The following is a 12,319-nucleotide window of genomic DNA, read 5'->3' on the forward strand; positions in this document are numbered from 1 at the left end:
AGTAGTCTAGACTAGACGGATTTGCTCAGATCAACTGTAAATGTAGATTCCTAAAATAATTAAAAATACCTGTCAAAACAGAGTATTTGCTCGTTGGAAAAATGGGTAGGATGCCTCCAGCAGAAATACCTGCATTTAAAATTGAAATATTACCATACAGACAGCATGGAAAATGACGCCGCGGACAAAATAAGTACCGACGGTTGGGGGCGCCAGAGTGTTGTAGGTCAAGATAGGTGTAGGACCTCGAAAGTTTGCTATATTAGCCCTATTAAAAATGTTTGATACATCGCTATTATATTATACTATTTGAAGCCGTGCAAGATTACAGCTTGCAATATATCTTTATTTTATTAACCGTCAATCGATTTTCTGCAAAAGCCAACAGATGTATTATTCTGGTTATTTTGTGAAGGAGTCTAGGTAGGCATATTTTAGGTCAGCCAAATCCTCTGAAGGGGCCTTCGGCGTGCGGAAGGTTTTGTAGTCCATTGCTGAACCAGGCAGAGCCGGGAGTTTGACAGCGAGCAGTGCCGCTGGACTAGGAAAACACAACAACGGTAAATAAATAAAAGTATTCTGAATCAATATATGATATAAAATATACGAGCCTTTTAATATACGATCCTTGCTGGAGATGACTCCACTAAGGGGAAATTATTGTCCATTTAAGCTAATTAACAAGTTGGTAAGCTAATGCTATTTAGCTTCCCAATGACAGATCTGAAGAATGAGCGCTGTCCTGCTGATTAAAAGTTTTCGGTGGTTTGTCATGACCACAACTATTCGTATTTAGCATACAACTTAAGGCTGTCATTGAGAAGGGTTTTGGTGAGACCCTATCTCTGCGTTTTGCCCTTGTCATTCTCCAGGAGCTCAATCTGGGTGAAGGGTCACAGCTAGTGTATGGGGCTGGTGCGAGCTGGCTCCAGGTGACCTGTCATGATATAAAGCGTTTATATGATATACTTTTTATAGCTATAGAAGGATAACTGACTCAGGCAGTGGACTACGCATTATTGTCGAGATGCTCCTTCTTCCTGGCCTTTATTTTTACGTTTGTACATAGAGTGACTTCATTTTGGAAATGGACCACCACTAATAAAAAAGTTATATATTTTTGTTTAACCCCTCATTTTGTGTAACTGCTCATTAATGATTTGCATTTGTATGGAGCTTTTCAATACTACCAAACATTTACACAGTCAGTGAGTCTGTGTTTGTGTGCGGGGCGGATATGACATCTTCCACTACCACACTTAATTTATACTGTTATCTTTAAATACTTTGCAGATTAAAAATGGCTTCGATGCTACGGAACTCGATGCGGTGCTCTCCAATCAGTCCTGCCTGGGCTGTGCAGTGTGGTGAGTCCTCTACCTTCATGCTATCTAACAAGAGTTAGGGTCATCATAACAATATGATGCAGGTACCCTGATTTCCCACAGTCTACATCTCTAGCGCAAGATGCCCAACTCTATTTTGATGGCATTCTAAGTCTCTTTAAGATATTTTAAATTATTAGATGAAGATTTGTATTTATCCTAAAATGTTCAATTGAATGTATTCCTTTTATATGTTATGTATGTATGTATGTATGTATGTATGTATGTATGTATGTATGTATGTATGTATGTATGTATGTATGTATGTATGTATGTATGTATGTATGTGTTTATATATGTATTTTGTTGTTGTGTCCACAGCAACACGCTCACTGGGTACTACAGCTCAGCTCCAGGCTCAGGGTAAGTCCTCACATGTCAATCGTTTCTTCAGATAGACTGGCAGGCATGAAAAAAAAAAACTCTTTATAATTTGATTGCAACACCAGGGTATTTCCTGCCTCAAAGGGAGGTGGTATCATTCGGGGAGCATATTTTATTAAAAAGATAAAGGTACCCTGTTCAACATTAAAGACAACATAAAGGCAAGTGGACTCTGGCTATGTCCAGACCTGCCGGATTTACAGCATCTTGTCAGAAACAATGATTATTACTTGCCATATTATAAGAAATCTGTTGATGTTTGCACTGTTTCACCTGACCTTATGATTCCCCTCCTCGCAAACTCGCTCTGTAAAGGAATCGCTGATTCTACAAGCCCTATCTGCAAAGCTGATAACATTACACTTGTTGTGGAGGGACTTTAAAGGACTGTATTGGTTGGGTTCTTTAGTGATAGCAACGCTGCATGGAACAAATGGACCAAATAAGCATTCAATTTAAGGAAAAATGAGCAATGATTAAGCACACAGATAAGCCTCATCACCAAATAAACCGAATACAACTCTCATGCAGAAACACAAAATAACTGGGGTTTTCGAACTGGCTAAATACTGGACTGAAGGAGAGGGCTTGAGCTAGTGGACTAATTACTCTGTTGCTAGCAGACAAATATATTCTTATTCTGTAACACAACAAGTCAGATAGTATAAACATGAAGGGTACATGGGGGTAGACTTGCAGGTATCATGGACGCACACAAGCAGAGGAAGTGTAGAGACATATTTGCTATACAAGCCTCACCTGTTTGTATGATAATTCTGAATTCTGAGGAAAATACTACTAGCCTCTTTCTTCACCCTTATTCTCAAACTATCAATGGATGACCCCAGACTGCTCTTCGTGCAATTCTTTCATGAAAATTGCCCCTCTTGTATATCTGGGCAGCGCCTTTCCCGTCGATTGTGTGTGATTGCAGATACAAATAACAGGAACCCACAGAGTGCAGCGCTTGTTTGAAAAGAAAAGTGTTTCCCATGAAGATACCTGTCTGTTTGGTCGGGGGCATACATTTTGACAGAGGCCCCTTGTAACTCTCAATGCAGGAAAATTCCTGATGATGATTGATTCTGTATTACGAGATTTGATTATTGAACTTATATTTATTTCATGAATATGTATTAATAAACTCATAATCTAGGATGTAGTCCTAGTCATGGTATAGAACCATCTGTGAAGTCGTCCTTGAAAACAGTTTTGAACTTGGGAGACACTTTCAAAATAGATTTGCCTAGTGATTGGATGAACCGTATGTCTATCAACGTACGTCAAATGGCTCTTCATTGGAATCTGATTGGTCCAACTCTGAATGTCATCACAGTGCCACTGCCAGCCGAGGCGGTTGTCCGTGAACTGCTGTCCGTCACTACCGTGCTGGCGGCCCCCTGTGTAACCTCATTCCTGTCCTCCCTCCAGTTCAGACCAAGAGCAAGAAGTCCCTGTCCCGGCCGGGGGTGAAGAACATCGTGTTGGTGGAAGGCGTCCGAACTCCCTTCCTGCTCTCTGGAACCACGTATGTGTCCTCGCTGCTCCATGAGCCGGCAATCGGCTCCTCTGGTCTTCTACTAATGTTATTTAATACTAAAGAGATGCTAATATTGCTTACCTGGTATATCCCTCGTTGGGATATAACAGTATAACAGAAATGAAACTTGTGTATTTGAACACTTCTGGTGGTGAAGTTAAGGTCACTTCAAATGCTCATTTTCTGATTGGCTTAATAATAATGTCTTTCAATCCACAAAAAACCAAGATGATTCATGAAGGTGCACATGTGTTTCTCGTTTACAGATACAGTGACATGATGCCCCATGATCTGGCCAGGGCATCACTGCAGTAAGTGTGTGTTAATCTAACTGCATGTTTCCCTTTGTCTTTTATATGTTTTATGTCTTTGATATATTTCATTTATAGTTATTTTTATTTTTTGAACGTGAATGATGAACTAAATTCTGAATGCATAAAAAAACTTTTTGTAATTTCTCTGGATCAGTCACATATTTAGTGTTGAAAGTGGTATCTAACCAAGGAGAAGGGTGTAGCCATGCTGCATCCAAACACCTGAATGCTGTGTTGGTCAACTGGGTTATTCTGACTTTGTCTAGGGGTCTGCTGAACAAGACGGCTCTGCCTAAAGACGCTGTTGACTACATCATCTATGGCACAGTCATTCAGGAGGTCAAGACCAGCAACATCGCCAGAGAGGTGCGCACACTTATTGTACTGAGTAATATTGACACCAGACAATGTATTGTATTGCGGTTGCAGTGATGTTTTGTGTGTTTTCCGAGTCATTAAAGACACTGGTCCTTGAGAACTCAGACTGTAGCCAACGAGCCCCAACCTTTAGTAACATTCTCTCTCAGTCCCTCTATGATGTCTTAGTTCAGCATGTGTTCATGGAGGATTGATGCTAAAAGGGGGACTGGTTGGATTGTTTGTTTGAATGTGTGTGTTGTCGTGCGTGCCAGGCGGCGCTGGGAGCGGGCTTCTCGGACAAGACCCCGTCCCACACCGTCACCATGGCCTGCATCTCCTCCAACCAGGCCATGACCACCGGTGGGTTCACGCCTCCGCTGCTATCACCACGGTGTCCTACAGGGCTCCTAATGACTCTCAGAGGCCTGTTGCCAAGCCTGTATCGACCCTCCTCTCACTCCTCCCGCTTTTTCTCTGTCTCCCCGCGACTCCCCAGGCGTGGGTCTGATCGCGTCGGGCCAGTGTGACACCATTGTGGCTGGGGGCGTGGAGTTCATGTCGGACGTCCCCATCCGCCACAGTCGCAAGATGCGCAAGACCATGCTGTCCCTGAACAAGGCCAAGACGTTGGGCCAGAGGCTGAGCCTGATCGGGGGCATCCGCATGGCCCACCTCGCCCCAGAGGTACACGCACTCTGAGCTGGGGGTCAGTAGGGCTGGAGGAAGGTTTGATAATCAACATGGTGAGGGGGCTCCGCTGCCATGCACGAGGTCTCACGAGTGTGTGTGTGTGTGGAGATGGCTGGTTTAACCTGTGCACACTGATTACTCAATGTCCTCACCCAGCCCCAGGGTCCAATCAGAGTGAGCCAGGTGAGGCTGCTTAAGCCAGCCATCCTCCACACACACTACAGCGACGGAGCAATCCAAAAGTTTTATCCAAAATACAAGTGATGACCATATTCAAAGATGATCAGATATTTACCCAGAGGACAATATGATTTTCGTGGATTTGGCAAGAGCGACGAGAGCAGCAAAGGACCCCTTGGCTATTACAGTTTTTTGAACAGCGCAAGGCCGGCCCCGTCTGTGGGAATCAATGGCTGCTCCGCCAAGGGCCGACGGCTAAACACAATGTGGATTACCTGACCATGTCTCCTGAGGATAACACTACGACGCTACAGAAGTTAACAATCTACTAATGTCTCGATTTTTTTGATTTTTTTTATTAAAAGAAAAAATCAGAGCTCAAGCTGATTAAATTGAACCTAGTGCATCTCTGTTTTTATTTTCTTCCAAAATTGTGCTGACATTGAATGAAGGCCCAATGACAGTATAGATCTGGTATCGGCAGTGGCGTTAAGGATTGTTTAACCACAACCCTGGCTCTAACCATCCCCCCCCCCCTCTGGTCCCTGTAGCTTCCCGCGGTGGCAGAGTTCTCCACGGCGGAGACCATGGGCCACAGCGCCGACCGCCTGGCCGCCGCCTTCGGCGTGACGCGTCTGGAGCAGGACGAGTTCGCGCTGCGCTCCCACACCCTGGCCAAGAAGGCCCAGGACGCGGGCCTGCTGGAGGACGTCATCTCCTTCAAAGTGCCAGGTACACCCACCTGTGGCGCGGTGCATTATGTACACAACGATGATCTAAGACAAAAACCTGGATCTCCAAGGTAGAATAGGAAATGCATAGAAATATTAACGGATATCCAACTGATATCAAACGCTTTCTTTGCCCAAACTGCCATTCAATTCAAACACATTGTTCCGTCATCGCTGCCGTCGCATCCCTATACATGACGGGTGTTTGAGACACAACCCACCGTTACCGCGCCGACCCTAACAGTCTGTCCCGCCCCCCCCCCCCAGGCCGCGACATCGTGTCAAAGGACAACGGCATCCGACCCTCGTCCATGGAGCAGTTGGCCAAGCTGAAGGCGGCCTTCGTCAAGCCCCACGGCACGGTCACCGCCGCCAACTCCTCCTTCCTGGTACACTCACTCACTCACTCACTCACTCACTCACTCACCTGAGTACGTCCATGTATACTAAAGACTACTTACCTCCTTCTCCTGAAGTCTTAAAGTAATCTTTTCCCGCAATATGGAAATCAATATTGCAAAACAAGTCTTAGGTTAAGGGCTGAAAGTAAACGAGTAGCTTTGTGTTCAATTCCTCATACTCCCATCATTGTGTGTGTGCAGACTGACGGGGCATCGGCTGTGCTCATCATGTCTGAGGAGAAGGCCCTGGCCATGGGCTACAAGCCTAAAGCCTACCTCAGGTAACCACACCACACCAGCACCTCTGGGCATCGGACACCCACTCGCTTGCACCCAAGTTCTTAAAGGATACCTTATATTTTTATTTTATTTTTAACAATGTAATCACAGAATAAACCGTGACATAGAGGCTCAAGATACAGGAATCCCATTACATATGAATCATGTTAATTACTGTTTTGTCTCCACAGAGACTTTGTGTACGTGTCCCAGGACCCTAAGGACCAGCTCCTGTTGGGGTGGGTCCATCATCCTCGTTATGACTAATGAGGTTAAAGGGTTCTTTACAGTGCACCTAAATGTGTCAGCATTTCTATTCTCATACATGTTACACATCTTCATTTCACAAGTACACTAAATGCACCAGCCAGCCATTTCCCAGGTCAAAGGTCATCGATCGTCATTGCTTTCTGTTTAATGTCCTACGACCCCACTGTGACCCCTGCAGGCCAGCGTACGGTACCCCCAAAGTCCTGCAGCGTGCCGGCCTCACCATGGCCGACATTGACGTCTTTGAGTTCCACGAGGCCTTCGCAGTAAGTCAGCAGTCTGGTAGGGCTGCGCTCTCAGAGTCACCTGGTTAAATCACCGTTCAGAGAGCCCCAAGTCGACGCATGCTTATTACAAAGCATGCATTTCTCTTCAGAACATCGGTTCTCGTGTGATGTTATGGTTGGATTTAGCCCATGGATGTATTGCGCCTGTTACTTGAACTTGTGGTAGATTCCACGTCGGTAATATCTGGAAGAAGGTTTTATGAATATTTTTCAAACCGTAAGGTATCGGCAAATGATTTAATCTGGCGAATCAGAGTCGACTTGAACAGTTTATATCGGGTACAACCCTATAGTCCTATAGTGTGGCAGTCCAAGTGTGGATTTGCCTCAATCTGACTTGAGTCTTCTAGATATTGTAAAGTGTGTGTGTGTTGGTGTGTGTGTGTGTATTTGCAGTATGCGTCAGTTCATAATTGAAGTGGTAGTATAGCATTGATTTTTGTTGGGCTGGAAGTCCCCTGTGTCCTGCGTTATTAATGGCCACCGGGTATTGTGTTGAGCAAAATCATATTTCTTGCCTTGTCTGGTAACTATGGTAATTCAGTGGCTGTGTGTGCGCTCTGCTCTCTCTCCTTGCTCAGGGCCAGATCATGGCTAACCTGAAAGCGATGGACTCGGACTGGTTCGCACAGACGTACATGGGCAGGACATCAAAGGTAAACGCTGAACACACAAATCACAAACAAAGCCCACTTTATGCCGTGTGACCGTAGCCACGCTCAAAGTAAGGTTAACAGGTTGGACGGTTGCCCCCAGGCAACCGTCCAGCCTGTTGCCGCACAACAACCATTATACAACCATGTGGTCAGATTGGCCCTGGTAACGAGACTTAAAACAAGAGAATATTGCGCTCATATTGTGTTGATCCTCCTTTTGAAACTTGGCTCACTCTAAACACCCTGACGACCCTGATCCTGAAGAACAGCAGTGAGCGATGCGTAGAAGCAAAGGCCAAACATCATGCTCGCCCTGTTTTGGGTTTAATTTAGACTAGGTGGCCTAACGTATATCTATGGCTCTGTATGTCTTTCTTAGACCTTTTGGGAAGCCTTTTGTGTGCTTTGCATAGAAGGGAATTGCAGCAATGTCTAGGGAATCAGTGTGAAACTTTGTCAGATTTATGAAAATATTTGTGATTTGGGCAAGGACACTGACCGACTGTGTCGGCGCAAATTCACTATGATATTGTTTCTCTCAGCCGCCCTCACAAATTTATTTAACAGTACGAAGAGCAGGTATGAATAATGAGAATAGGAAGAAGGGCTCGGACTAAAGCAGATAATTGGAACACTGGAGCACGTTCTACAAGGACTTTCCTCTGGCTCATTATCTCACCTCCCAAAATACCATATGCAGCGCCCCGCGCATAATTCCTCATCGATCGGCGAGTTCATGAATTTTGAATATGCCCTTGAAATTGTCACCAGGAGGACCCCTATTCCGTCGGCCGCTTTAATACAGCATGGGCCAGCTGCTCTACCCTTAACAAAGTATACTTTCACATAGGATGGGCAGTGCGTCTTATCAGTGTGTGTGTGTGTGTGTGTGTGTGTGTGTGTGTGTGTGTGTGTGTGTGTGTGTGTGTGTGTGTGTGTGTGTGTGTGTGTGTGTGTGTGTGTGTGTGTGTGTGTGTGTGTGTGTGTGTGTGTGTGTGTCACACCACCACTGGAGACATGTCTGACATTTTACTTCAGCGCCCAGCACAACAATAACGGACAGACCAAGTCCCACTCGGGCCGTTTGTCCTGGCGTGAGGCGTTACGTGTTAGGCCAAAGCCCACGCACGCCGTAACATAGGACCAGGCTGCTGATGGCGGCCACAGCTCTGTGCCATCTGCGTGCCCTGATGGGAGAATTATACATTGACTGTTTATTTCTTAATTCCATTCCTGCATGTCATTAATGCGCAGAGGGTGAGGCAATTTGCTCAAGGATGCCCTCAAACATGGTGTTCATGTATCGTGGTTTACGTGTTAAACCACCTGGAGGCTGCAGGAGTAGTGTGTGGAGCGCAGCTCAAACCCCGTGCTGATTGGTTGACCGTTCGCAGGTGGGCGCCCCCCCCATGGAGAAGTTCAACCTATGGGGCGGCTCCCTGTCCCTGGGCCACCCGTTCGGCGCCACCGGCTGCAGGCTGGTCACCACAGTCGCGCACCGTCTGCGCAAGGAGGGAGGCCAGTACGGGCTGGTTGCAGCGTGCGCTGCCGGAGGACAGGTGAGCAGTGACCACGCCGTCTGCCGTCTTATCCATCAGCCTTAGCCGATAACCGATGCGCCGATACCGATTTTCTTGAGCCGATATTTGGAGCCGATTCTTCCCTGGAAATCCCTGAAGTTCATGCAAGAGCAAAATTTGAATTTGCTCAGCGAGTCACTCTGGGAACGAGCAATATACTCGTGTATATTCTGGGCCTCCCCTGGCCCAGAACATTAATCAATCACATTGATGTATCAATATAGACGGGCCAAAAGCGTTGCTGTTTTACCGACCGGATACAGCAAGAGTCTTATCTATTGGTTAGCTCCACTGGTCTGGATACGTCACCCCTTGTATCCTTTTGATTGTTTTCAAATGCATGCTTGGTGCCGCCCCTCGAGTTGGGCCATTTTCATTACTCGTTGCCAGACCCTACAGCTTTCTAGATGTGGGTCTGGATTTCCAGGCTAAGCCTTCCTCAATTTACATCTTAAAAATGACACAATGATGGTAACAAATGTTACAATGTCTCAATTTAAAAATAATTATAAAAAACTATCTGTAAATCATGCCGAAGAAAAAATAAATAAAAATCGTCCGATACCGGAAAAAAGATCGGTCGATACCGATACACGTAAAAAATGCAAATGTCAGCCGATTATATCGGCCTACCGATATATCGGTCGATCACTACTTACAGGTACATACCCATTAAGCATGCACTGCCTGATTGCAGAAGTTCATCGGGCGGCAGTAGCTCAGGTGGTAGAGGAGGATGACTAGTTAGGTTGCCTTCTCCTCCTAGCTGGGTGTCGAGTTGTCCCTGAACAAGGCACCTAACCCGAACTGACGCCTGACTACCGACAAGCAGGCTATTGCCCTGCTTGGTTGACAGCGCCGTAGGTGTGTTAACGTGTGAATGATAGGCAATAATTGTCAAGTGCTTTGAGTGGCCACTGGTTAAGAAGGCGCTATATAAATGCAGACCTTTTTCCCTTCAACAAAGTCTGGATGAATGGATGAACGTTAAGGTCATCTCTTGTCTATTTTTAATCCAGTCATCTTAATGTTATGTTTACTGGCCTCTCATTCTGTGTTTTTTCTCTGTTGTCTTGTCCCGTTCCAGGGCCACGCCATGGTGATCGAGGCCTATCCCCAGTAAAGAACACAGAACATATCTGTAACCACCCGTGATCTCTCCGGCTCCTGACACGACTGATGCGTACCACATTACCATGCAAACAGCGGACTGTAAATACCAATATGCCTTTGACGAGGAGTGGGTTTGTGTGAGTGTGAGTGTGTGGGTATAGGTTTGGAGGTGGACACTCGTGTGTGTATGTGTACTAGAGATTTTCGAGAATGTAACCTTGCCTAGCGTCCGTTAATTTATCGGCAAGGCTTTCCAGGTGATGTTGCCTTTTTCGTTCAGACTTAGAGGAATCTTGGGGCACAAGTCGCAGTGTAACAAACATAGCAGTATAATGTTAGCCAGTGCCACTGGGCTAGCGTGTAGCCCCCTAAGCGCCAGCGTAGTGTATCCACCAGGAGAGGCCTCACACCCCACCAATAAAACAGGAAGGTCCACCAGAAGGCTTCTAATGATGTTTATACACGCTGTAATATTTGTTTTTCTTACAAAACCGTTGGAAATTAAATGATCTGATGCTAATTGTCTCGTCTCGTTACTGCATTTTTTCGATTCCGAGGAAATCTATACATTGATTTTTATATCACTAACTGTGATGGGAAAGAAACGGATTGCATTGCATGGGCCTAGATTTCCCTCCTTCTGAATGCACCATACTGGTTTTGATTTCCAGTAATCTTAATTGGAGGAGAATGCTGTCTGCATTTGTCATCGGCAGACATTATAATGAGGATCTATAGAAATATCCAGATGGCTGTTGGCTGGGTTAGAAGAACCATGAATATGTAAAAATGTACTCGTAGATGCCTTTTACAGTGTCTGCGTGTGTGTGTGTGTGTATACGCACGCACGCACACATACACGTAGACATGGCAGGCTGAGAGTCGGGGAAGGTAGAACCTGTGGTGATAAGTTCCTTACGCTATGGGATAGATTCATACCAAAATATTGTCTCGTTCTTTAACCACACATAAGTCTGGTCTTGTGTGTGTGTGTGTGTGTGTGATGCGCTCATTGGGTAATAATTCAGCCAAACGAGTATGCATGTATACCGTACACACACACACACACACACACACACACACACACACACACACACACACCTCAGGTTGAGGCTTGTTAACATTTCTTCAGTGCGAGACATCTCCGTTTATAAACGTATTTAAAGATTAAATTCTCCCAGTTCTACGCCTCTCGCCTTCCTCTGCCTGCGTGGCGGGCCTGGCACACGTGCAGCCGAGCGTTGGCGGCGGCGGCGTTGGAGCTGATGAATGCGAGGCCGTCCTTCATGTCGCGCGGGCTGCAGGGAGCGGGAATAAAAAACCAATGTTTTACTGGCACGGCAAAACGGAGCTCAAATGTAAATAGCGTCGTGCGGGGAGAGCGGTTTTGTTTCAAACCTTCAAAAAGCCGCCTCAACCCTGCGAGACGCGGAGACACGCAGAGAGAGACACACACACACACGTGTACACACATGTACACACACACACACACACACACACACACCCTCGCCCCGACATAGCGGGCGCCTCCCTGCCTCTCCCTGCCTCGGCGGAGCTTTGATCACTCTGAGTCTTTTATGGGTTATGACTGGCGAATGCACCCGCTGCTGTCACTACAAATCTACCTCACCGCACTCGCAGGGAAGCCTGTGTGTGTGTGTGTGTGTGTGTGTGTGTTTGGGGAAGGGGAGGGGGGTGCAGAGGGAGAATTGAAGGTTGTGAAGTGCTGCTTTTATCTCATCCTACTCCGCTCACGCAGGGCGGCACCTGCTGAAAGCTGCACTTGACTCCTCCGCTCTCTCTCTCTCTTTCTCTGTCCCCCTGTCTCTCCGCCTGTCTCTGTCCCTCCGTCTCTCTCTCTCTCTCCATCTCTCGCTCGCTCTCTCTCCCTGCTTGATGGCGTTTGGGTATGTGTATTTAAAGGAGACTCCAATGGTACTACAGTAGGCGGTGGAGATTGTTTTAACATGCGCACATACGAGCAAGCACACGCAACCCCTATCTTTGCAAGGTAATAAGCTCGCTGGATTGGAATCCACACATTTACTGTACCCGGATGCTTTGGGGTGTAGACTGGAATGGAAGACGTGCAGATGCGTTTTGTGAGGGGCGGGGCGGGGCGGGGCGTCAGTGGAGATAATCAGGGGGT

General features: G+C 46.4%; 1 protein-coding gene across 2 annotated transcripts; it reads left to right on the top strand.

The window, feature by feature from the left end:
• Positions 1–413: 413 nt before the first annotated feature.
• hadhb (hydroxyacyl-CoA dehydrogenase trifunctional multienzyme complex subunit beta) lies at positions 414–10,690 on the top strand. Of its 2 annotated transcripts, none has more exons than XM_060041275.1 (16): positions 414–560; positions 1,294–1,367; positions 1,707–1,748; positions 3,201–3,297; positions 3,576–3,620; positions 3,890–3,989; positions 4,256–4,343; positions 4,480–4,667; positions 5,405–5,585; positions 5,852–5,973; positions 6,187–6,266; positions 6,456–6,503; positions 6,713–6,800; positions 7,403–7,477; positions 8,872–9,036; positions 10,145–10,690. In XM_060041275.1, the coding sequence occupies exons 2-16, from the start codon at positions 1,301–1,303 to the stop codon at positions 10,178–10,180; spliced, it is 1,422 nt and encodes a 473-aa protein (XP_059897258.1). In that variant the 5' UTR covers positions 414–560; positions 1,294–1,300; the 3' UTR covers positions 10,181–10,690. The 2 variants fall into 2 exon arrangements, with proteins under 2 accessions (XP_059897258.1, XP_059897257.1); XM_060041274.1 differs by lacking the exon at positions 414–560 and adding an exon at positions 878–932.
• The last annotated feature ends 1,629 nt before the right edge of the window (positions 10,691–12,319 follow it).

This window comes from Gadus macrocephalus, chromosome 21 (assembly GCF_031168955.1).
Source record: "Gadus macrocephalus chromosome 21, ASM3116895v1".
Lineage (NCBI taxonomy): Eukaryota > Metazoa > Chordata > Actinopteri > Gadiformes > Gadidae > Gadus > Gadus macrocephalus.

Bases quoted from the DNA above. Each gene is read 5' to 3' on its own strand.
- hadhb (XM_060041274.1), top strand. From the start codon at position 907: ATGGGGCTGGTGCGAGCTGGCTCCAG. The intron at 933-1,293 runs GTGACCTGTCAT...AATACTTTGCAG, and splicing joins CTGGTGCGAGCTGGCTCCAG to ATTAAAAATGGCTTCGATGC. The intron at 3,298-3,575 runs GTATGTGTCCTC...TCTCGTTTACAG, and splicing joins TTCCTGCTCTCTGGAACCAC to ATACAGTGACATGATGCCCC.